This window comes from Sorex araneus, chromosome 6, assembly GCF_027595985.1.
Source record: "Sorex araneus isolate mSorAra2 chromosome 6, mSorAra2.pri, whole genome shotgun sequence".
Classification (NCBI taxonomy): Eukaryota; Metazoa; Chordata; class Mammalia; order Eulipotyphla; family Soricidae; genus Sorex; species Sorex araneus.
Window position 1 is genome coordinate 71,920,635 of NC_073307.1, and position 25,702 is coordinate 71,946,336.

The 25,702-nt window shown below is 40.7% G+C and overlaps 1 protein-coding gene across 3 annotated transcripts in view; it reads right to left on the reverse strand.

The window, feature by feature from the left end:
* The window catches only part of GAS7 (growth arrest specific 7), a 313,323-nt gene that overhangs the window by 130,907 nt on the left and 156,714 nt on the right, over positions 1 to 25,702 (reverse strand). The window contains exon 1 of one of the 3 annotated variants that reach the window (XM_055141425.1): positions 18,499 to 18,605. The exons of the other annotated variants lie outside the window; for them this stretch is intronic. Within the exon in view, the coding sequence (XP_054997400.1) occupies positions 18,499 to 18,501 (3 nt within the window). The 5' untranslated portion in view covers positions 18,502 to 18,605. Of the gene's footprint in view, positions 1 to 18,498; positions 18,606 to 25,702 lie in introns of those variants that run through there. 3 annotated transcript variants of the gene reach the window in all.

Genomic DNA, 25,702 nt, shown 5'->3' on the forward strand with positions numbered 1-25,702 from the left:
ATAGGTGCCCAAATCCCAAATGAGCATTAGGCTACAGGGGACAGTGCATTTTCAGAAGTGCATTGGAAGTGGGAATCAAACAGTAACCAAGATATGCACCAATGTATGGCACCTTCCCCGATCGGTACACTGGAGGTGGGGTACACTGAATTGGACCCATATTTCAGACTTGGATACAGAACTCTTACGAGGCTGCCTGGTTACCCTAACCACAAGGGCCAATAGTTCACTAGCTTATCCCAATCACAGCACCCCAAAACTCACCAAAATAATGGTGAACACAAGAATCTGTACAACACCAATCTAAAAGAACATATCCCCTGAAGCTGTGCTAGAGTAGAAATAAGAAAACTACAAACAGAGTTGTCACTAATAAAAATATTGGTAGATGAAATAAAAAACTCAGTGGGATGTTCCAGCGCCCTCTTTCCTCATCCCCACCAGGTACCCACCCAGTATCCAGGGCTCTTTCCTGGAGCAGCACGTCTAAGTAGACCCTAGGCCAGCCGATTTTCATCCTTGATCTGCAGAGTACGGGAACTGAGGCACACTTCGTGCACCCAAAGCTGCAACGTTCTGGCACCCTCTCTCCTCATCCCCACCAGGAACCCGCCCGGTATCCAAAGAGCTATGGCTGCTAATGAACTATTCTCCCCCTCCATATCCCATAAGAACCATAAGTTACCCTCTTAGACAGGACTTTCACTAGGTTAGCTTAACCACCAGAAACACATTAGCCAATAATTCATTAAGTCCACCTCAATTAATACTGCACCAAAAGCAGGATAGTAACAGTGAGTGTGAAGAGCTAAACCACACAGGTCACAATGGTAAAGCAATGCAGAAGCCCACCAAGTTTACTTATTGAAGAGTCTAGCCCAGAGACCCCAACGGTAATGAAGGGCTACACAATCTCTCTGACAAGCAATTTAGAAGGGAGCTACTGAGGATGTACAGGTAGCTAAAAGAAGCAATGGAAAGCACCACCAATACAATATAATGCAATACAATACAATACAATACAATACAATACAATACAATACAATACAGAGGATTTGAAAGTAGAAATGTGGAAAATGCAAAAAAAATTACAAACAGAAATGTCAGATCTGAAAAACCTGGTTTGTAGGATAACATTGGTTTGTCCCTCCTCCCTTGCCACAAGGAATTTAGGTTTAAGTGCTCTGGAGACACTCCCATTCCTTTGTTTATCTGTAAACTCTTCTCTGCACCCTCCTTCCCAACCAGTTAATCACCTTTTCCTAATCAGATTCTGTTATCTTGTAAGATCAGATCCTTCTAAGGACTCTGAACTTGTATTGTAAGTTAGTGTCTTTTGCATAGTTTATCTTAAAGCAATGTCCTTTCTGTATGGACACAGGAAGACAGTTAATAATATGTCTTGTAACTTGGGAGCTGATTGACTCCAATAATATTCACCCCTGGGCATCTCTTTCTTGACTTAGTTGCCCTTAGTTTCTAGCACCCCCAAAAGCAGGGTCCCGACGAGGGACGGAATGGACCCAGGGCAAGCTGTGAGCTACCCTGACATCGAAATGGGCCAGGCCAAAGTGCCACAATAATTAACTATAAGTTGAGAGCATGGTCATAGACAAATGCTGTCATGATCCAAAGGTAACAATGAGACTAGGACCCTGCTGGGGTTAGGAAGATTAACCTGGCCTGAGGACTGTGGTCTGGATTATACAGTGAATGTCCTAAGGAAGAAACAAACTTTAAGGTTATATCTCTTACTGTGCTCATACAGCATGACATTGCTAGAAATATTAGAAGTAGATTTACTATATCTATTTAAACTAGCTCACACCTTGACACACCCTTGTTTGGACCCCCACCCTTGAGCGGATCTCCTTAGATGAGATTTCCTTAGATGAGATTTTGTTAATTTCCTCAAGAAATAGTTTTACCCTTATTTGTTGATTTGTTAATGTTCAACCCACCTTTGTGTCACCACCCTATGTAATTTGCTATATAAACTAAGACTGTGAGGCACTGAGAGGGAGAGAAAGAAGACAAGGGGGACAGAGACAGAAGGGGCAGAAGAAGAAGACAGAGGAAGAAGACACAAGACACAGAGAGACAGACGCAGAGAGACAGACGCAGAGAGACAAAGAGAGACAGACACAGAGAGATAGACACAGAGAGACAGACACAGAGAGATAGACAGAAGAGAACACAGTGGCACACACATAAGCAGAGCACAAGGTGAAAGAAGTGAGAGCGAGTGGGGCAGAAAGGGGGATAGAGGAAGATCCAGAGAGAGATCGAGAACCAGGAGAGAAGCGGAGAGAGAGAACAAAATAAACTGATCGAGCAACGAGTTTAGCCTTCTTCCTTCCTTCACCTGCCTCATCATTGCTATCAACCTCCCCCAGGGTGGGGAAGCGACGTGAGACTACCGAACTCAGGCAGCGGGAAAGATAGAGCCCCACTGGTCCCTCTCTTCTCTTTTGTGTTTTTACATACTGGTTGACGAATTGAAAAACTCAGTGGACAGAATCAGTGAGCATGAAGATGGAGTGCAAAGACTCTCCAGAAAAAAACAGAAGAAAATGGAAAAGAGACTCACAATCCGGAAACAGATGTCAAGAGAAGGTTGGGATGAAGCCAAGAGGAGTAACATAAAAATTATTGGAGTCGAAGAGGGACAGGAAGAAAACCCTGATGAAGAAACCATTAAAGACATTGCTACGACACTCTCAGAGCTGAAGAAAACATGCAACCACATTCAGGAGGCCCAAAGGGTACCAGCTAGAAAAAATCTAAATAAAAATACCGCAATACACATTCTGATCAAAATGACCAAAACTCAGACAGAGACAAAATTCTGAAAGCAGCAAGATCAAAGAAAGAAACTGCCTATAAAAGACCATCCTTAAGATTCATAGTCGACTTATCTGATGAAACCCTCATGGCCCGAAAACAGTGGTGGGATATAGTGAAAAAACTCAATGAAATAAATGCCTCACAAATAATACTTTACCCAGCTAGGTTCTCATTCATAACAGAATGAAAAACATACAGCTTTAAAGACAAACAACAGCTCAGGACTTCATATACTCAAAATCATGGCTACAAGAACAATTAAATGGGCTACTTTAAGACAAGCCCTTAAAATACACCAAATTTTAGCAGAAAGATGAGACAAAACACTATAACAATAATCTCTCTCAACTTCAGTGGACTAAACACAAAAATTAAAAGACATAGAGTGGCAGGATGGATCAGAAAATTGAACCCAACATTCTGCTGCCTGCAAGAAACACATCTCAATAGTCAGAACAAACACAACTCAAAGTCAAAGGCTGGAAAACACTCCTACAGGCAAACAAATCCCATAAAAAAGCTGGGGTAGCCATCCTGGTATCAGACCACATTGATTTCAGACTCAAGAAGGTCACAAGAGACAGTGAAGGTCATTTCTTATTGATCAATGTATCTGTACAACAGGAAGACCTTACAATACTAAATGTATATGCACCTAATGAGGGACCAGCAAAGTACTTAAAACAACTACTCATAGACTTGAAGAAAGACATCAATAGCAACACAATACTAGTGGGAGACTTCAACACCGCTTTATCACCTCTCGATAGATCAACCAGACTCAAGCTTAGCAAGGACATACTTCATCTGAGGGAAGAAATGGAAGAAAGGGGCTTAGTAGATATATACAGGACACTTCATCCTCAAAAAGCTAAACAGACATTCTTCTCAGGTGTGCATGGAACATTCTCCAAGATAGACCACATGCTGAACCACAAAACATACTTCTTAAAATTGAGAAGACAGAGATTGTATCAACAATCTTCTCAGACTATGATGCGCTGAGATTAGAAGTAAATCACATATACATACAGAAAACTTAATCAAACACTTGGAAATTAAACAGCTCACTACTGAACAATGAGTGGCTTAGAAAGGAAATCAAAAGATTCCTGAAAATGAACAAAAATGAGGATACAAGTTACCAAAACTTATGGGACACGGCAAAAGCTGTATTATGAGGAAAGTTTATAGCTCTACAAGCACTTCTCAGGAAGGAAGAGCGAGCCTACATAAGGAACCTAACCTCACAGCTTAAGAGCTTGGAGAATGACCAACAAAAGGAATCCAATCTGAACAGGAAGAAGGAAATAATAAAATTCAAAGCAGAAATTAACGATATGGAAACCCAAAAAACAATCTGAAAGATCAATGAAACAAAGAGCTGGTTCTTCAAGAAAACAAACAAGACTGATAAGCTGTAGCAAGACTCACAAAGAAAGGGAGAAAGAAAACCCTAATAAACTGAATCAGAAATGAAAAGGGGGACATAACAACAGAAACTATAGAAATTCAAAGGATCCTAAGGGATTACTTTGAGAAGCTTTATGCCAGGAAACAAGAAAACCTTGAGGAAATGGATAAATTTCTGGATTCCTATAGCCTCTCAAGGCTGAACCAGAAGGACCTGGAATACCTAAACAGACCTATCACCATCAAGGAAACTGAAATGGTAATAAAAAGTTTCCCCAAGTACAAAAGTGCTGGCCCAGATGGATTCACTAGTGAATTCTTCCAAATCCTTAAAGAGGACATACTCCCAATCCTCTTTAAATTTTTCCAGGAAATTGAAGTATCAGAAACACTTTTAAGCAGTTTCTATGAAGCAAATATCACCCTGATACAAAAAGCAGACAGAAATACCACAAGGAAAGAGAATTACAGACCAATATCCCTAATGAACACAGACACTAAGATCCTCAACAAAATATTAGCAAATAGATCATCAAAAAGATCATACACCATTAACAGGTGGGATTCATCCCAGGGATGCAAGGATGGTTTAACATTTGGAAACTGATCAACATAAGAAAAGATTAAAAACCATATGATCATATCCGGAGACATAGAGAAAGCATTTGACAATATCCAGTACACATTTATGATGAAAACCTTCAGCAAAATGGGCATTGAAGGAACTTTCCTCACTATAGTCAAAGCCATATACCACAAGCCCACGGCAAGTATGATCCTCAATGGGGAAAAACTAAAAGCCTTCCCTCTAAGATTGGGCACAAGACAAGGTTTTCCTCTTTCACCACTGCTATTCAATATAGTACTGGAAGTACTGGCCATAGCAACTACACAAGAGAAAGATATCAAGGGCATACAGGTAGAAAAGGAAGAAGTCAAGCTATCACTATTTGCAGATGATACTTAGAAAACCCTAAAGACTCTACAAAAAAGCTCCTAGAAACAATAGCTCTGTATAGTAAAGTGGCAGGCTACCAAATCAACACCCAAAAGTCCATGGATTTTTTATATACAAACAGCAAAAGATAAGAAAGAGACATTAAAAAATAATCCCGTTCACAATAGTACCTCAGAAAATTAAGTACCTCGGAATCAGCTTAACCAAAGAGGTAAAGAACCTTTACAAGGAAAATTACAAAACATACTTTAACAAATAAAAGAGGACACTATGAAGTGGAGACACATCCCCTGTACATGGATAGGGAGGATTAACATTATCAAAATGGCAATACTGCCCAAAGCACTGTACAAATTTAATGTGGTCCCTATCAGGATACCCATGACATTTTTCAAAGAAATAGATAAAACACTCTGGAAATTCACATGGAACAATAAACCCCCACGAATAGCTAAAACAGAAAAAGAAGATGGGTAGTATCACCTTCCCCAACTTCAAACTGTACTACAAAGCAATAGTAATTAAAACAGCATGGTATTGGGCTGGAAAAAGAACCACAAACCAATGGGAGAGTTGAATATTCTGTTCCAGACTCCCAAATATATGACCACTTAATCTTTGACAAAGGAGCAAGAAAAATGAAGTGGAACAAGGAAAGCCTCTTCAACAAGTGGTGCTGGGAAAACTGGACAGCTGCCTGCAAAAAAATAAACTTCAATCTCTGTCTAGTGCCAGGCACAAAAGTCAGATCAAAGTGGAATAAAGACCTCAATATCAGTCATGAATCAATAAGGTACATAGAGGAAAATGTAGACAGATACCTCCATGACATTGAAGCTAAACGCATCTTTAAGGATGAAACACCACTGACCAAACAAGTGGGAACATAAATAAACAAATGGGATTACATCAAACTAAGAAGCTTCTGCACTTCTAAAGAAACAGTAACCAAAATACAGAGAGAGCCCACAGAATGGTAAAGAATATTTACCCAATACCCATCTGATAAGGGATTAATATCCAGGAAATAAAAGTCACTAGTAGAATTATAGAAGAAAAAACCTCCAACCACATCAAAAAATGGGGAGAAGAAATGAACAGAAACTTTCTCAAAAAATAAATACAAATGGCCAAAAGGCACATGAAAAAAATGCTCCACATCGATAATCATCAGGGAGATGCAAATCAAAACAACAATGAAATATCATCTCACACCACAGAGACCGGCACACATTCAGAAGAACAAAAGCAACCAGCGTTGGCATGACTGTGGGGAAAGAGGTACACTCTTTCACTGCTGGTGGTAATGCCGACTGGTACAGTGTTAGGGTCTCAGCAGCTAGCCTGAGACTTTCACCGAATCCCCTGGCCCTGAAGCAAGAGCCAGCCCTGTTTACAAAGACCGAGGGACTAGCTCCAACACTCCCCACATGTAGGCACTATGGCTGAGGGTGAGAGACGTGACTGTGACCACCTACCCATAGTGATAACCCAGCCCTAAGCAGGATATGCAAATCATTAGCTGATATCTGTACCAAGCCTGATGGGATGAACATGCCCTACGTACCTTGTGTGAGAATCCCACCCTTAGTATGTGTATAAAAACCCTTGGGTAACAGCCAATAAATGGAGAACTGCTTGAGCACCAGACCTCCTCCTCTGTGGCATTCTTTCTTGGTTTCTTTCTTGACAGCAGCGACAGCAGCAGGAACCCTGAGGTGAACAGAGGGCCAGGGCAGATGCTTCTCCTCTACCCACTCTCGCCTTTAGGGAGTAAGTCCGGCGACTCCGGAGGATCATACTCCAGTTTGTCGGGCTCGAATAGCCAGGACCCCGACAGTCCAGACTTTTTGGAAAGCAATATGAACAGTCCTTCAAAAACTAGAAATTGAGCTTCCATATGACCCTGCAATACCACTTCTGGGAATATATCGCGAGGATGAAAAAAAGTACGGTAGAAATGACATCTGTACCTATATGTTCATTGCAGCAGTGTTCACAATAGCTAAAATCCGGAAACAACCCAATTGCCCGAGAACAGACAATTAGCTAAAGATACTTTGGTACATCTACACAATGGAATACTATGCAGCTGTTAGGAGAGATGAAGTCATGAAATTTGCTTCTAAGTGGATAGACATGGAGAGTATCATGCCATATGATATGAGTCAGAAAGAAAGGGACAGATATAGAAGGACTGCACTCATTTGTGGAGCATAAAATAACATAACACAAGACTGACACCCAAGGACAGTAGATAGAAGGGCCAGGAAGATTGCTCCATAATTGGAATCCTGCTGCACGAGTGGGAGGGGAGAGGATAGCTGGAATAGAGAAGGAATCACTAAGAAAATGATGGTTGGAGAAATCGATCAGGATATGAGATGTGTGCCGAAAGAAGATAAAGGACCAAGCATGGTGACCTCTCAGCATCTGCATCGCAAACCATAATGCCCAAAAGTAGAGAGAGAGTATGGGGAATATTGTCTGCCATGGAGGCAGTGGGAGGGTGGGAAAGATGGGGGTACAGTGGGGATGTTGCTGGTGGGGAATGTGCTCTGGTGGAGAGATGGGTGTTTAATCATTGTGTGACTATAACTCAGACATGAAAGCTTGTAACTATATCTCATGGTGAATCAATATACTTGAAAAAAATAAAATATTCTGCATCCCCCCCCCAAAAAAAGAAAACTCAGTGGGTGTCTTCAACAGTCAAATGACAAGAGCTGAAGATAGAATCAATGAGCATGAGATGAGCTGCAGAAGACATCTAGGCAACAACAGAAGATGGAAGAAAAACCCTCAAAGTAGTTCAAGGGCAGGTAAGAGACATATGGGGTGAATTTGAAAGGAACAATATAATAATCATCAAAATACCAGAGGGACAGGGAGGCAACCCCAATGAGGTAGTAACAATTAAAGACATCATTGCTGAAAAGATCCCAGAGCTGGAGAATGCAGGCATCCAGATCCAAGAAGTCCAAAGGGTACCAGCAAAAACTATCATAATATGAATGATGAATACCATAGGTAGAGACACAATAATGCAAGCAAGAAGGTCAGAGAAGGAAATCACATACAAAGGAGCATCCCTTAGATTTACAGCAGACATAAAAGATAAAACCCTATGTACTCAAAGACAGTGGTAGGATATAGTTTAAACAAAGATCAATGAGTTGAACATCTCACCAAGAATACTTTAACCAACTAGACTCTCATTCAGATGTGAAGGAATGATGCACTTCTTTATAGATAAACAACACATAAGGAACTACATAGACTCAAAACTAACTTTAAAAGGACTGGAGGGGCTACTGTAAGACAAGAAAAACTCCACAGACACAACAAAATTCCACAGAAAATACGGCACAAAACCCCATGACAATAATCTCTTAACATCAATTGTCTAAACACACATAATTAAGAGACACATAGTAGTAAAATGAATTAAAAAATGGAATCCAACATCATTCTGATGCCTACAAGAAACACATCTGAAAAGTCAGAGCAAACACAGATTTGAAGTTAAAGGCTGGAAAACAATTCTTCAAGCAAAAAACTTCTTCAAAAAAGCTGTGGTAGCCATACTAGTATACAACAACCTAGATTTCAGGCTCAAAAAGATTAGAAAGTACAGGGAAGGCCTTTTCTAACAATCAAGGGACATGTACACCAGTAAGATTACACGCCTAGGGGCTGGAATGATAGCACAGTGGGTAGGATGTTTACCTTGCACACGGCTGACCCAGGTTTGATTCCCAGCATCCCATGTGGTCCCCCGAGCACCACCAGGAGTAATTCCTGAGTGCATGAGCCAGGAGTAACCCCTGTGCATTGCCGGTTGTTACCCAAAAAGCAAAAAACAAAACAAAACAAAAACAAAAGATTACACTCCTAAACATATATGCACCCAAAGAGAGACCAGCACAATAATTTTTAAAAACTGCTAAGAGACTTCAAGGAAGACATTGGTAGCAATACAATATTAGTTGGAGACTTCAACACCAGCTTGTCTAGATCACTTTGTCTAGAGTATCTCTTGAAATATCAAAAAGATTAAGATTCAGCAAGGAAATACTGATTCTGAAGGAAGAAATAAAAGAAATGGCGTAGATATATACAGGGCTTTTTATTCCCCCAAAGCCAAATACACACTATTCTCCAATGCACATGGAATATTTTCCCAGACATACCACATGTTGGGCCACAAAACATACCTCAATAAAATTTAAAAGATAGAAATTGCACAATTGAATTTTTTATACATGATATACTGAAAATAGAAGTTAACCACACACTGAAACAGACAATCAAATCAAACACTTGGAAATTAAACCGCTCACTGCTTAACAACCAATGGGTTAGAGAGGAAATCAAAAAAGAAATCAAAATATTGCTGGAAATGAGAATGAAGACATTATCTATCTTGTGGGACAAAGCTAAAGTAGTGTTAAGGGGAAAGTTTATAGCTCAGCAAGGTCTCATCAGGAAGGAAGAAAGGGTCCACATAAATAACTTGAGTTCACAGCTTTAGATCTTAGAAAATGACCAAGAAATGGAGCCCAAACCAGGAAGATCAAAAGAAATAATAAAACTTAGAGCAGAAGTCAATGAGGTAGATTCAAAAAAAAACAATCCAAAAGATCAATGCAACCAAGAGCTGGTTCTTTAAAAAAAATATTTTTAAAAAGGTCAATAAACTATTAGCAAGTCTGACAAATAAAGAGAGAGGAAAAAAACCCTAATAAGCCAAATCAGAAATGAAAAGAAGGACATCACAACAGAAATTCAAAATATCATCAGAAATTACTCTATGACACAAAGCAAGGTCTCTAGAAGAAAGGGATAAATTCCTGGATTCCTATAACCTTCCAAGGCTGAAATAAGAAGACACAGAATACCTGAATAGACCTATCACAATTGAGGAAATTGAAATAGTAATCAAAAGTCTTCCCCAAAACAAAAGCCCAGGTCCAGATGGATTCATTATGAATTCTTTCAGATATTTAAAGAGAACCTATTGTGAGTTCTTTACAAGCTTTCCCAGGAAACTGAAGAAACAGAGACTCCCAAACAGCTTCTATGTGGCACACATTACCCGATACCCGAATCAGAGACAACACAAAAAAGAAAAATTACAGGCTGATATCCCTGATGAACATAGATGCAAAAATCTTCACAAAATACTAGCAAATAGAATCCAACAACTCATCAAAAAGATCATACACCATAACCATCCTGGAGATGCACGGATGGTTTAACATTTACAAGTCCATCAACATAATTCGTCATATCAATAAAAGATCAAAATCACATCATCATATCTATAGATGAAGAAGAAAGCATTTGACAAGATCCAGCACCTGTTCATGATGAAAACTCTGAACAAAATGAAAGATTAAGGAACTTCTGTCAATATAGTCAAAGTCATCTACCACAAACCGATGGCAAGCATTGTTTTCAATGGGGAAATACTAAAAGCCTTCCCTTTAAGATTAGGAATAAGACAAGGCTGCCAAATGTTGCCATTTCTTTTCAACATAGTACTGGAAGTACTAGCCATAGCAGTTAGGGAAGAAAAAGATATTAAAGGCTTCCAGATTGGAAAGGAATAATTCAAGTTCTCAATATTTGCATATGACATATTTAGAGAACCCCAAAGCCTCAACCCCAAAGCTTCTAGAAACAGTAGATCAGTATTATAAAGTGGCAGGTTACAAAATAAATACCCAAAAGTCCATGACTTCCCCAAATGCAAATGATGAAAGAGAAGAAAGTGATATTAAAAAAATCCCATTCACAATTGTATCTCAGAAAATCAAGTACTTCGGAATCAGTTTAACTAAGGAGATACAGGACCTGTACAAAGACAACTACAAAACACTACTTCAAGAGATAAAAGAGGACACGAGGAAACAGAAACACATCTGCCGGTCATGGATTGGGAGAGTTTAAACTGTCAAAATGACAATACTCACCGAAGTATTATACAGATTCACTGTGATGCCTATCAGAATAACCATGATATTTTTCAAAGAAATTGATCAAATATTCCTGAAATACATATGGAACAATAACCCCTCAAGAATGGAAACAATTTTTGGTAAAAAGAAGATTTTTCCCAACTTTAAACTATACTACAAATGATAGTAATAAAACAGCATGGTATTGGAATAAAGATACACTCACAAACAAATGGAAAAAGTTGAATACCCTGACACATAACCTCAAATATCACTGTGTCACTGTCATCCCATTGCTCATCGATTTGCTCAAGCGGGCACCAGTAACATCTCCATTGTTAGACTTGTTGTTACTGTTTTTGGCATATTGATTATGCCACATGGAGTTTGCCAGGCTCTGCTGTGTGGGTGAGATACTCTTGGTAGCTTGCCAGGCTCTCCAAGAGGGGCAGAGGAATCGAAGTTGGGTCAGCTGCGTGCAAGGCAAATGCCCTACCCGCTGTGCTATCACTCCAGTCCTTAAATTACAATAGAACTGTTTATTGGTTTGCTTGGCTCTTATGAAACTAACATTAATTAATTGTTCCCAAACTAATCACAAATATCTCATATTGTGATGCTGAAATTCACTAGCTAGTTGGTGTTTGCTCATTTTTGTTTTGTTTTGTTTTGTTTTCCATTCAACAAACCTTCAAGCTAGGTTCTCATGGTACTTTTCAGTTTTTGCTAACTTTAGTTCAGAAAAATGTTTCTGTATCATTACTGTGATAGTTTACTCCAATGCCTCTGTGCTCTCCTACTGCAATACAATATTATAATCTCCTGTGGTTACAATACTGGCTCCATTAAACAAGAATAAAATTTCTACAAATGGAGAAAACACGAATGGAGGAAAAGAGTGCTTGGAAATAATGTTATCTGAAGTAAGTTTAGTTCAAAAGGCTGAATGATGAAGAACAGATCAGAAAACAAACAAATTTAGTAAAATCAGTTGATAAGCTTCGAAAGTTCAGAAACCTCATATATATGATAATTTAATCATTAATAAGGCAGCAAGAAATATGAAGTGTAGCTAGGAAAGCCTCTTTAACAAGTGGTGTTCATAATACTGGGCAGCTACAAGAAAAAAATTATTAATATTGTATTCAGACCTTTGGGCTGGAGCTATAGCAGAGCGGGTAGGACATTTGCCTTGCATGTGGCCAACCCGGGTTTGATTCCTCTATCCGTCTCGAAGAGCCCAGCAAGCTACTGAGAGTATCCCGCCTGCACGGCAGAGCCTGGCAAGCTACCCGTGGTGTATTCAATATGCCAAACACAGTAACAGCAAGTCTCACAATGGAGACATTACTGGTGCCTGCTCAAAAAATAATGAATAATGGGATGACAGTGCTCCTCAGATCTCTATCTAATGCCATGCACAAAAGTCAGGTGAAAATGGATTGAATACCTCAACATCACACCCAATTCCATAAGGTACATGGAAGAAAATATAGGCAAAACCCTCCCCAATGGTTGTATGGTGCTGCCAGCAAGTCAACCTGTATCTGTGGGGTGAGTGCATCAGCAGCCTGATGGTGCCTTGAGGCTTCCTGATACCCCAAAATTGCTGCTGTGCCTATGGCAGACACCAACAACTTGGGATGAAGTTTACCAAAAAATTAAATGTCCAACAGTTAGGTATGTTGGAAACATGCCCACAAATCACTTATAGCTCAGTTATACAAGCTCATTTATTGGCCTTATTTCAGAGACCCACAAATCTTGAAAGAGATCAAAAGCAGCAGTAAATCTCAGACCCTCACATGGCTGAACAGACCAGGGCAAATTGGAGGGGGAAAGGTCAGTCTGGAGCCCACTACAACAAAGCCCCTGACAGCCACTTGCTTCCACAGTTCAAAATTGCTTTCATACCTCCAGCCTGACTCCAACGTCTCAAGATGGGCCTCAGCAAGATATGATCTGCTGAAAACTCAGGTATGCAGATTTTATGACTGAAATCTTCAGGTTTTCTTGGAGTTGGAATGGGCAACCTCCACCCACTTCCTAATACTCCTAGAGCACTGGCAGTCACTCCGACAAATCAACTCTAGCACCACTACATAAGCTCTACTACTGGTCTTGCTTCAGAGACCCATAAATAAATCACAAAAGAGATCAAAAGCTGCAGCCAATCCCTGCCCAGTGCACGGCTGAACAGACTGGGATAAATTGGAAGGGAGAGGGTTGGCCAGGGGCCTGCCCAAGAAGATCTGCTGAAAATTTTGGCATGCCAGCTTTGTGACTGAAATCTCCAGGCTTTCTCAGGTTCGAGATGGGCTACCTCCCACCTCCCTGTACTTCTGGAAGCTTGGCAGACACATCCACACCCCAAAGCTGCCACCCAATTGAAAGCTACCACAGCCTACCTACTGTCCAGATAAAAATACTGAATGCCCCCGAACAAACACAATGACCTCTTAGCACCTGTTTTGCAAACCATAATGCACAAAAGGAAAAGAACACACACACACACACACACACAGAGAGAGAGAGAGAGAGAGAGAGAGAGAGAGAGCAGCGCAAGAAGGAAAGTGCCTCCCATAGGGGGAGGCTGGGGTGGGGCTGGGCATTGGGGGATGGTGGTAGGGAAACAGGGGACATTGGTGTTTGGAAATGTACACTGATGGAGGGATGGGTGCTGGATCATTGTATGTCTGAAACCCAATTATGAACAGCTTTATTATGGTCTATCTCATGGATATTCAAAAAAAATTTTAATGCAATGTTCATGCCAAATTCAATCAGCTTAATCAATGGCTGAATAAGTAGCAGTATTCCTAAATTTAAAAAAACCCTCCACAATGTTGAAGCTAAAGGTATCCTCAAAGATGTAAAACCACTGACCAACCAAGTGGAAGCAAAGATTAGCAAACGAGACTACTTTAAACTAAGAAGCTCCTGCACCTCAAAAGAAACAGTGACCAAGATACAAAGACAGTTTATGGAATTGGAAAGGTTATTCACCCAATACCCTACTGATAAATAGTAAATATATACAAGACACTGGTAGAACTTTGCAACAACAACAACAAAATTGAAGCCCATTAAAAATGGGGAGAAGAAATGAACAGAAACTTTCTCCAAGAGGAAATTCGAATGGCCAAAAGGCAAATGAAAAAATATTTTTCAGAACTAATATTCAGGGAGATGCAGATCAAAATAACAATGAAACCATCTTACATCACAGAGACTGGCACACACCCCAATAAACAAGAACCACCAGTGCTGGCACAGATGCAAGGAAAAGGGACTCTCCTTAACTGTTGGTGGAAATGCTGACTAGTCCAGCCTTTTTGGAAAACAATGTGGACATTCCTCAAAAATCTAGAAATTGAGCTCCCATTTGACCCAGCAATACCAATTCTGGGAATATACTCAAAAACACATAGCAGAAACATCATCTGCTCCTATGTTCATTACAGTACTATTCACAATAGCCAGAATCTAGAAACAACCTGAATGCCCCAAAACAGACAAATGGATAAAGTATGGTACATCTACACAACGGAATAGTATGCAGTGGTTAGGAAAAAGGAAGTCATGAAATTTGCTTATAAATGAGTGGACGTGGCAAGTATCATGCTGAGTGAAGTGAATCAGAAGAAAAGAAACAGACATGGAATGACTGCACTCATTTGTGGGATATTAAAAAACAACAACAATAACAACAACGTATGAGACTAACCCCCAAGGTCAGGAGAAATAAGGGCAAGGAGGACTGGTCCATGGTTGAATGCTTCCTCCAAGTGCTGGTAGGGGAGGGCATTTGGGATAGAGAAGGAGCCACTATGACAAAGATAGTTGGAAATGATCACTCTGGGTAAGAACTATGTGCTGAAAGTAGGTAAAGGAACAAACATGATAGGTTCTCAGTATCTGTATTGCAAACCATAATGCCCAAAAGGAGAGGGTAGAGAGAGAGAGATAGGGAGAGGAAGATATATATATATATATACATATACATATATATACATACACATATATATAGAAAGAGAGAAAGAAGAAAAGTGTCTGCCATAGAGATAGGTGGGAGGTGGGTGGGAGGGAAACTGAGGACATAGGTGGCAGGAAATGTATACTGGTGGAGGGATGAGTGTTGGAACATTTTATGACTGAGACCCAACCATTAACAGCTCTGTAACTGCATCTCACAGTGATTCACTTTCTTTCAAAAGAGTTTTAAATTTGAAAAAAAAATAAAGAAAGAAATGTTCCAAACCAGGCTTTTTAACTGCTTAACTATAAATATCCACAGGACTCTACAAAACATAGTATAATTAAGATTTTACTTCATAGGGTAAATGCACAATTGCATTACATTCATAGTAATCTATATTTTGAACTTCCCTCTCCCCCAGCACTTATTCATGCTAACCCCTGAGATACCTTCACATGTAGGCTCAAATCCCCAATGTCAACTAATCCTCCTGGAAAGTATCTTGCCAAGCCATCCCTTGCCTGCATCAGTCTCTGTCCCCAGACATACCCCTCAACTACCACACCCCCTCTGGCTGACCCACATTCAGTTCCCAGTACCACATATGGTTCCCAGAACACAAAACAAGGAGTAAGTCCAGGGCACTGCTGAGTATGACATCCCAAAACAAAATATAATAATAAATAAGATAGTACATTGAAATTTATGTATTATTTATTATCACTATTTGGTTGCACCAGGTTCAGTGCAAGGAGAATAAAGAGGAGGAGAAGGAGGAAAATCAACAATTCCTTCTAAGTACCATATGCAAATGTGAAAGACTGAAAAACCTCAACAAATTATTCTGGAAAAATTTCCCTCCGTAGAGGAGAAAATCATGGTCCAAGGTCCTGGCAGGTAAAGAGGAGAAAAAAACAGAGCTCCACTTACATGTGGATATCTTATTTTCTATTTGTAAGTTCTAAATTAGTGGTTACTAAATTTGTGAGACCAGAGCCTGCATATATGGAGGGAAGACTATAAGTTACATGCAGATTTTTTACTGTATGGACCAGTTCAGCACCCCTTAATACCTGAGCTGTACAACAAGGGTCAATGATGCTAGTGAAATACCTTCCTCCATCTTTCTTTAGTATACAAAGTTTCTGTGTGCTTCATGCCACCACTAATGACACTTTAGAGAGTGCTGCATCTCTGGTGGGATGGCAGGAACATAATTCAGTTTACCAAGAATTATGCCATTACAATCATATTTAGGTTCAGAAGTGTGTCAGAAAGATGATTCAAAGGGCTAGATAGAATCCAAATGATTTTAAAGACTCAGATGCATTGGCTTCCAGTGAATCATAAAAACTGGAGCGAGATCAAAGTTAAAGGGTTATACAAATTTTCCACAAAATTCTTTTTGTCTGTTTTGTTTTTTTGGCTATTGGGGTCACATCCATTAATACTCAGGGGTTAATCCTGGATGTGCACCCAGGAATTACTGCTGGCAGTGCTCAGGGGACCATATGGGATGCCAGAGATTGCATCCAGGTTGGCTGTGTGCAAGGCAAATGCTCTACCCTCTGTACTATTGCTCTGGGACCTCCACAGGATTTGGGAGCTTCCCTACAGTCCTCCTCTCTACAAGCTGAGCTATAGATTCAGGAAGCACATCCATGATATCCTCCCCAATTCAGCTGTCATTTTGAGTCTCTGCTACTGGTGAATATAAAATTAGACTAAGGGTTATAGCCGAAGTCATTGTTGTTGAAGTTTGAGAGCTACTAGGGTTATGAGCATAGGAGATCTGAATGCTAGGCTATAGCTGCAGCTGTCTTGTTGTGAGATCTTGAGCAACGCACTTCATCATTGTTGGTCAGCCACAATTTCCTCATCTTGAAATCACGGAAGTTGGACCAGATGTTCTTCAAGGGTTGTCTGTTTTGTTTCTGTTAGCAGTTAAGTTTTTGTCCACAACTCACAACTCATCCTCTATATATCAATAACATCCACTTCAGCTTAGGCACACACCACAGACTGCCACTTGCCACATGTATCAGTCTCATATATCAACCTAACTCATACTTCCTTACTCATACTCTTGGAAGAGCTAGCAAGAAAGCTGTTTCTATTCCTACTCTCCAGGTAGCCATTAGTGTTTCTGTCTCCCAGGAAATCTCACTATAAACCATAGCCTCAACCTCAGCTCTCTCTAGCTAGGTCCTAAGTCATTGAACTTCAGAGCTGACAGATCTAGGTTCTATTCAGCAACTGCTCTCCATATGTGCTCTCTGAGCCAGGTCATTAGAAATGCAGAGACCTGGGTGTGGCCCTAGAGCCAGGCTCTATATTTTAAAGAGCCCTTAAGCAACTTAGATACAGCTTGGAGAAGCCTAGCTGTACGGATCCTAGGAGTCTACTGGCTTATTAGAATGTAGTACTAGATAATAAACACCAGCTCTTTCCCCAGTTCACCAGGCCCACACTGGAAACCACAGAAAAACCTGAGATACTAACCAAAACAGTGGGAGAGAGAATCAAATGAGTGTCATATGCAAAGACAACGGCTCCTTAGAAACTAAACCACTCTCTGCTCTACAAAGTCTGAAGATGATGATTATTAACAACTAGAGTAATGAGATTTGAGTTTTCCTTATCTCAAAAACACAGAAGTTGTTTTATGCTGAGAGTAATACTGTATTTGTCCTTCCCCCCCAAAAAAAAAATAAATAAAAAGAGGGATTTAATTTCCAGAGGTCGAGAGGCAGGTAACACAGAACTGTTCTTCCCCTAAGTCTCAGGAGAGCATCTCCATAATCTCTGTAGCTGCCACAAGCAAAGTGGACAAAAGCATCCTGCCCAGTCCAAGAGAACTACTGCGCTGACACTGGAATTCATGTCGACACTTACCTTCTTCTGGGAAGCTGTGACCAGGGGGTAGAGGAAGTGGGAGCAAAGCTTCATAAATGGGAGCGAGGTCCCAGATTTGGACTTTCATTCCCACTTAAGAAATCCATGTTACTGCTCTTTTTTTTTACTCCAAACATTCCCCCAGGTAACTAGGGGAGGGAGCCAAGACAATTTCCTTCCACAGTCATTTCTTTTTAACTTTTTCTCCTCTCCTCTCCTCTTCAGATTTCTGGCACAAAGACCCACATCTCCTTTCTTTTTCATTTATGCCTTGGGCCCTTTGTTCCCCCAAGCACACGAGTTCCCACACCTTCTAAGCCGGCAGTCCAAGCCCAGATCACAAAGGGTTCTCAGAAATACCATTTTAAATTACCTAAATCATTTTAGAAACATGCAGAGAAAGGCAAATGTATCACCCACCTACAGGTGAGAGGAGTTCTTACCATCAGGGACCCGCGGGGCTGCAGACGCAGAGGGAGCCTTGGGTTCTGTCTCAAGCAAGGCCCCTGCCCACTTCCTCTCCACTTCCCGGCTTCTGTGGGAAATGAAGCTGAGGCAAGCAGCTCCCAGGTCAGGGCCCCAGGCAGCCCAGAGAATGTCACCCCAGAGGATATTCCTGTGACTGTACTCATTGCCATTCTTTCACAAAGAAGCCACTACATTGCACAGTTCCTCCAAATCTGCTCTAGCCCCTGTGTGGTAATCAACAACGCATTCTGGACTTTCCAGATGTAAACTTTCTGAAGGCTTTCATTTTTCCCCCCCAACTTTCTTTTTATTCCCCTTTCTCAGCTAAAAAAAAGTTGGCTGGGTCAAAATATACAATAGCCAAGCTGTGTCACTGACCAGATGTATCCCACCCCCAGGCCTGTGGACAAGAGTTCCTTTGTCCACTGTACTTTAGGCGGAACTCCTTGGGCTTGTCGGAGTACTGCTTGGGAATGTTCCGCCAACTTCTTCCCAACCCCAAGTCACTGCATTGGCCTCTCCCCAAGTCCCAGCTGGGTGAATGCAAGGCCAGAGAAATAGCAACATAAAGAGAATGGAGAATGCTCCCCCAAAGAATCATTGTGCTTAGACTGATCCCAGTGAAGAGGTAAGGGTCATCGTCTGCACCTTCACCAAACTTGGACCAATAGCAGGTGAAAGAAGGGGAAGTGTTGGGCATCTTTAGCAGAGAAAGTTCTGTGGATCATAAAGCTGCTTAGTTAAGAACGGTTTACTTAGAAGAGGTTTCAATGCCAGGCATTTTGGAGGCTAGGGAACCAGTACTATCATGATGGACAGAGTCACACATTGTTCCAGTCTTCCTTGTGCAATGCTGACTGCAAATTTCACTTTAAGTATAATATAAGGATGGTCACAATATATATTTCAAAAGTTTGTTGTGAAATCTAAAAGGAAAAAAATTCCAATAGACAGCATATTGTTTAGGTTATATAAGTACTCAATAAAAGCCAACTTTTGCTGATAATGACATGAAATGAAAGAGAAGGAATTGCAATTTTCCTGTTTGGGTTCATCAACAACAACAAAATAATCAAATCAAAAATGCAGGAGGCATTATTTCTCAAAACATAACATACACGTGGCTAATAGACAAACATACAGAAAGATATTCCATATTATTAGTTATTAGGGAAGGGAGCATAAAATGAGGCCCCATAACCATGCCACCAGACCCCACACCAGGCTGTTTTCACTCAGGGCACCCCAGGGTGGGGGCTGAGAGCCCTCCCCACCCCAAGGGACCCAACCCCGGCAGCCAACCTCCACAAACCAACTGCTGGCGCACTCCAGGCCACTTTCCACATGCTTGGGCTGAGCCTCACGCATGAGTGAAGTACCATGGAACCCAGGTAATGTGAAACTTTGTGACCTAGACTCTGGGCTTACCCAGGAGCAGAGATCCTCTGTCTGCTTCCCCCAGTCTCTGGCAACCCAGGGCTCACACCCATAAGCTACCTCCTACCAACGCCTGATAATCTCCTCATTGGCCACCCTCCAGAATTCGTGGCTGCTTCTCCCAGAAGGGAGCATAAAATGAGGCCCCCATCATGCCACTGGACTCCAAGCTAGTTTTCACTCAGGGGACCCCAGAGGGAGGGGGTTGAGAGCCCTCCCTACCCCAAGGGACCAAGGCCCAGCAGCTGATCTCCACAAACCAACTGCCACCACGCTCCAGTCCCCTTTCCACACACTCGGGCCAAGCCTCACATATGAGTGAACATATTCCTGGACACATCATAAGACACTCCCTACCCATTTTCCATAATTGCCACACCATATTTGATGGGGTTCAGACAGTAGGCAATAAATCACAGAGGGAAATATATATATGCCTGATATATATATGCGCCTGACTGGGAAAACCTGTAAAGGCAATTAGAGGCCACCTCAAAAACCTCTAAACCTCTATCCCCACTCGGAGAGCCAGGCAAACTACCAAGAGTACCTGCCCACACAGCAGAGCCTGGCAACCTGTGGCATATTTGATATGCCAAAAATAGTAACAATGATGGTCCTCATTCTCCTGACCCTGAAAGAGCCCCCAGTACACCACCAGGCTACACTAGCACGCGGCAGATATGAACAGAGATGTTACTGGCACCTGCTTGAGCAAATCGGGATGACAGTGATACAGTGATACAGTGATAGGGAAATCAAAACCACAAACAGATACCATAACCTGATACCAGTGGATCTGTTACTAAAAAAACAAAACAAAACCAATATTGTGTTCTAGTGTGGAAAAATTAGAAACCATGGGAATGGCTTGTGAAACTGTAAAACAGTATAGCAAGAAAGCATATGATTGGGGCCAGAGCGATAGCACAGGGGGTAGGGCGTTTGCCTTGCAAGTGGCCGACCCGGGTTCGATCCCCGGCATCCCATATGGTCCCCCAACCACCGCCAGGAGTAATTCCTGAGTGCAAAGCCAGGAGTAACCCCTGAGCATCGCTGGGTGTGGCCTCCCCCCAAAAAAGAAAGAAAGCATATGATTACCATGATTGGGGAAAGAGAGATAGTACAGTAGGCAGGACACTTGCCTTGCATGAGGCTGACCCAGTTCAATCCTTGGTCCCTGAGCCCCACTAGCAGTGGTTCCAGGGCACAGAGGCAGAAGCCCTGGGCACCATCATGTGTAATGAAGAAACCCAAAACACAAAAAAGATTAAGAAATTTCACTACTAAGTGAAATAAAAATTTTTTTTAAAGAAATGAAAGTAGGGATCAAACAAATACTTGTACACCTCACTAACAGCAACATTTATTCAAAATAGCCAAAATATAAACAATGTTCCAAATGACACAGATAACAAATAAAGAGATAAACAAAATGTAGTACACATATGTAATGAGAAAAAAGTAGCAAGAATTTTTTCCCACTTATATTTGTAATTTTAGTTAGAAGAGTATATTTATATACTCTGGAGGGCAATTGTCATTACTACCACCAAAGTGACAATTATCTTCTACCAGTTGTTAAAACTGTTCCCTTCCACTAACTTGACTTGGCCTCAATAATCTAAGGGTTTGTTTTCATTGGACAATATATATCTCCTTATTTTATTTTTTAATTTACGACCTATGAATGAGATGATCTGATACTTGTCTTTTCTCTTTCTGACTTGACTTTGCTTAGCATGATACACACGAGCTCCATTCAAACTGAGGCAAAAGACAGTATTTCCTCTTTTCTTATACCTGAGAAGTATTACGTTGTGTATATATGTCACAATTTCTTTATCCACTTATCTTAGACATTTGATCGTTACTCTTGTAAATAGTGATTCAATGCACGTATATACATGTCATTAAATTAGTGTTCTTATGATACATACCTAGGAACAGAATTACCAGGTGATAGGGTAATTTTATATATTTTTTTCAGGTTTTTAAAATATTTATTATTTTTAACATGTGAATAGGAAATGGAAAAAAGAAGCAAAGAACAGTCATGGACAATTACATGCAGTTACGTCTGACATGTCTTTCTAGGTCCTGTTTACCTACACAATTAAACATCCATTATGTTATTAAGATCATATGTTTATGTATCATGGTTCTTTATATACCATTAATATTTACCATTTCGAAGTCCCAAAGCTATAGAGTATTCGGTAAACAAAAATACACAACACCAACTGGAAGGAAAAACTTTAATACAGCCCTTCTTGGCATGAAAGGGTAGTTATATTTTTAACTTTTTGAGAAATCTCTACACTGAGATTTCTATAATCATTCATTTCTCTACACACATTCAGAAGTAAATGAGTATTCTTTTTTTTCCACATCCCCACCAGGAATTGTTATTGGTCTTTTTGATGCATACTTTTGGGGAAACTGAAGACAAATTGATAATGTCAATCATCAATTTCCTTATTTAGGGGTATGGATAGCAATATGCCTCTCCTTAACACATGATTAACTCCCTACTTTCTACATCTACATTTCACCTTTCTTTTCTTTTTGATTTTTTTATTAGTGAATCACCATGGGTACAGTTACAAACTTATGAACTTTCATGTTTGCATTTCAGTCATACAATGATCATTTACCTATCCCTCCACCAGTGCCCATTCTCCTCCACCAATGTTCCCAATATCCCTCCCACCACCCCCAACCACCCCATCCCACTTCTGAGGCAGGGCACTTCCTTTTGTTTTCTCTCCTTTTGGGTGCTCTAGTTTGCAACAGAGGTATTCAGTGGCCATTGTGTTCAGTCTATAGTCTACTTTCGGCATGTATCTTTCAACCCAAATGGGTCCCCCCAATATCCTTCATTTGGTGTTCCCTTCTCTATCTGAGCTGCCTTTTCCCCCAGCATGTGAGGCCAGTTTCCAAGCCCACATTTCACCTTTTCCATTCCACCCTACAGAGACATGGCTTGTCTCTTACTTTTCCAAGTCAATGGCAAGTCTGACTTTCAGACTCCATTTCCCTTCTTTGGGCTAGAAACTAAAAACAATCACATTCTATTACTGAGTTCTTGCTCTGAGTTAGGCACTACTGTGAATACTTCACATTTTATCTCGTATACATCTTGTTAGATTAACAAAGACATTTCTAGTATCATAATACATGCCACAAGGGAAAACAGGCTCTTGATAGATCAGAAATAAAGGGCAGAGGGGCCCGCCAAATGTCCAGCTTCATGATTCGCACATACAAAGACCCAGACAGGAGTGTGGCAGTGTGGGAGATGGCAGTGTGGGGGAGTCTAAAGAGAGATGAGTTGACTGCTTCCATCAGCAGAGTTTGGGAACATACAATCCACAGGCCATTTAAGACATGTTTCCAGGGTCACAAAGTCTGACCCTGGTACATGATGGGACAGACACATATGCCAGAAGCCTGTCTGTCTATATTGTATGGACCTCAAATAAGGTTATAAGTACTCAAAAGGCCTTGGCATAACAAAGAAACCACACCCCTGCTTAAAATTTAGAATGTGGAAGAAAGAGCTGCTAGGAATAGATGTGGAAGGCCATGAGTATACCAAGGCTACAAAATCTGGTCTTTTTGTTACAAAGAGAAACCAATGAAAGGTTTTGAGCAAGGGATAAAAAACAACCAGTATGATTTGGAGAAATGATTGGAACATTAAAGTGTAAAAAGATCAATCAAGACCATAGATTAGAGCAGAAGGTAAGGCATAAGCCTTGCATATTGCCTACCCTGGTTTAATCCTCAGCATCACAGCTCTGAGTACCATAGAATAACCCAGGTCATCTGTACCACATCCTAAGGCCCTCACATCACACCACAGGCCCATTGTTGAGAACCACAGGGAGGGGTGACCCGGCCTCCGGAGTACTCCTTGGGAGCCTCTCCCTCAAAAGATCAAGTGTAACCTTAGAAGTAAAAATTAGGTCATAGGATCCACCTATATATTCCCATCTTAAAAAAATTTTTACATGCAATGCTTGCATATGTGTTATTAAATAGTCCCAAACTAACCATTCTTTTTTATTTATTCTTTTGTATTTTGAGCCACACCCAGCCATCTTCAGGGTTTACTCCTAGCTCTGCCCTCAGGGATCACTCCCAGTGGGCTCAAGGGACCATATGGTGTACTAGGGATCAAAACCAGGATAGCTGCATGCAATGCAAGCCCCCTACCCACTGTACTATTGGTCGAACTCCACAGCCACCCTTTTTTAAAATTAAAAAAGTGAGTCTCCTATGCAGATGTGAGTAGTCCTTCTCTCATTTGGGATGAGAGTTGAACAGCAGTGAATCCATACTCCAGTCTTTAAAGTCAGATGGTTCACTGATAAGTATCTGACATTCAAATAAATACATTTCCAGAAATTTCTCTATGTGACCCAACTCATAAGTAGACAAAAGTAAAATTTCCTTTGGATATTAAAGATTTTCAGCTTCAGGTTTTGTGGAATTAAAATAGCCATAAAAGATTTTGTGATTTACATAAGCAAAGAGGAATTATCATAAAACCATTCAGCTTTGATCCAACAAAGCATTGCATGACACCAACAATGAACAACATGATAAACAAATACAATCACAGGCATAGTTACATTGCATTACAATATAAATTACATCAACATTGCATTACAATATGATCAATAAATATGCATTGCTACAAGAAATGCTAAGAAATCATCCCAGTTCCCAGTATGACCTCCAGGTCAAGGGACCTTTCTGAGCCATTGGAAACCTAAAAGTTAACTTGAGCTAGGCAGAATAAACCAGTGCTGCAGATATTTTATTCTTTAGTATTCACCAAAATTAACTTATAAGTATTTAAGTCCGTGAATATAAACCAAAAGACTTATTGTTTGTGGTTATCCATGCCTCAAGTTCCAGAAATCACTCTAGTTTTGCTTTATTGGTAGTCTTCTGTAATTAGAGATGTGAGAGCTACAAGTTCTCCCCACTTTGGTCTCTGCAAATAGGTAAAGGCTCTAAGAGATAGTAGGAAACTCCATGGCCCCAAATCAAGAAGAACTGAAAATTATTTCCAACAAGCTGCATTTTTCCAAGTTGAACAGAGTCAGGCAACCAGCCCTCTTACTATTATTCTTTGTTTTTGGTTGGGTCACAAAGTATCAATTAAATAGGTCATAGTCACTGTAGGTCCTTGTCCTCTAAAGGACAAACTGTGTTGTCCAGTACTGATAATAAGAGAGAACAACTGGATACAGCGACGTCTCACTTTTCCTAAATACTTCACAATCATAAAGGGAAAAATTCATCACCAGGGTAGCACTGTAGTCCCATTGTTCATCAACTTGCTTGGGCAGGCACCAGTAATGTCTCCATTGTAAGACTTGCTGTTACTGTTTTTGGCATGTTGAATACACCACGGGTAGCCTGCCAGGCTCTGCCATGCGGCAGGATATTCTTGGTAACTTGCCGGGCTCTCCGAGAGGGATGGAGGAATCGAACCCGGGTTGGCCACGTGCAAGGCAAACACCCTACCCTCTGTGCTATCTCTCCAGTCCACAGTGTAAAGGTTCTCAAAGATACTACCACCCATAATATATGAGCCCTTACTATATATTAAATTAAGCAACTAACAGATTCCCATTCCTGAATGTTGTGGAAAGTTCAAGCAAGTATAATATATGAACTATATCTTAAAATTTGGAAGATTAAGTACAAACACTAATAAAAATA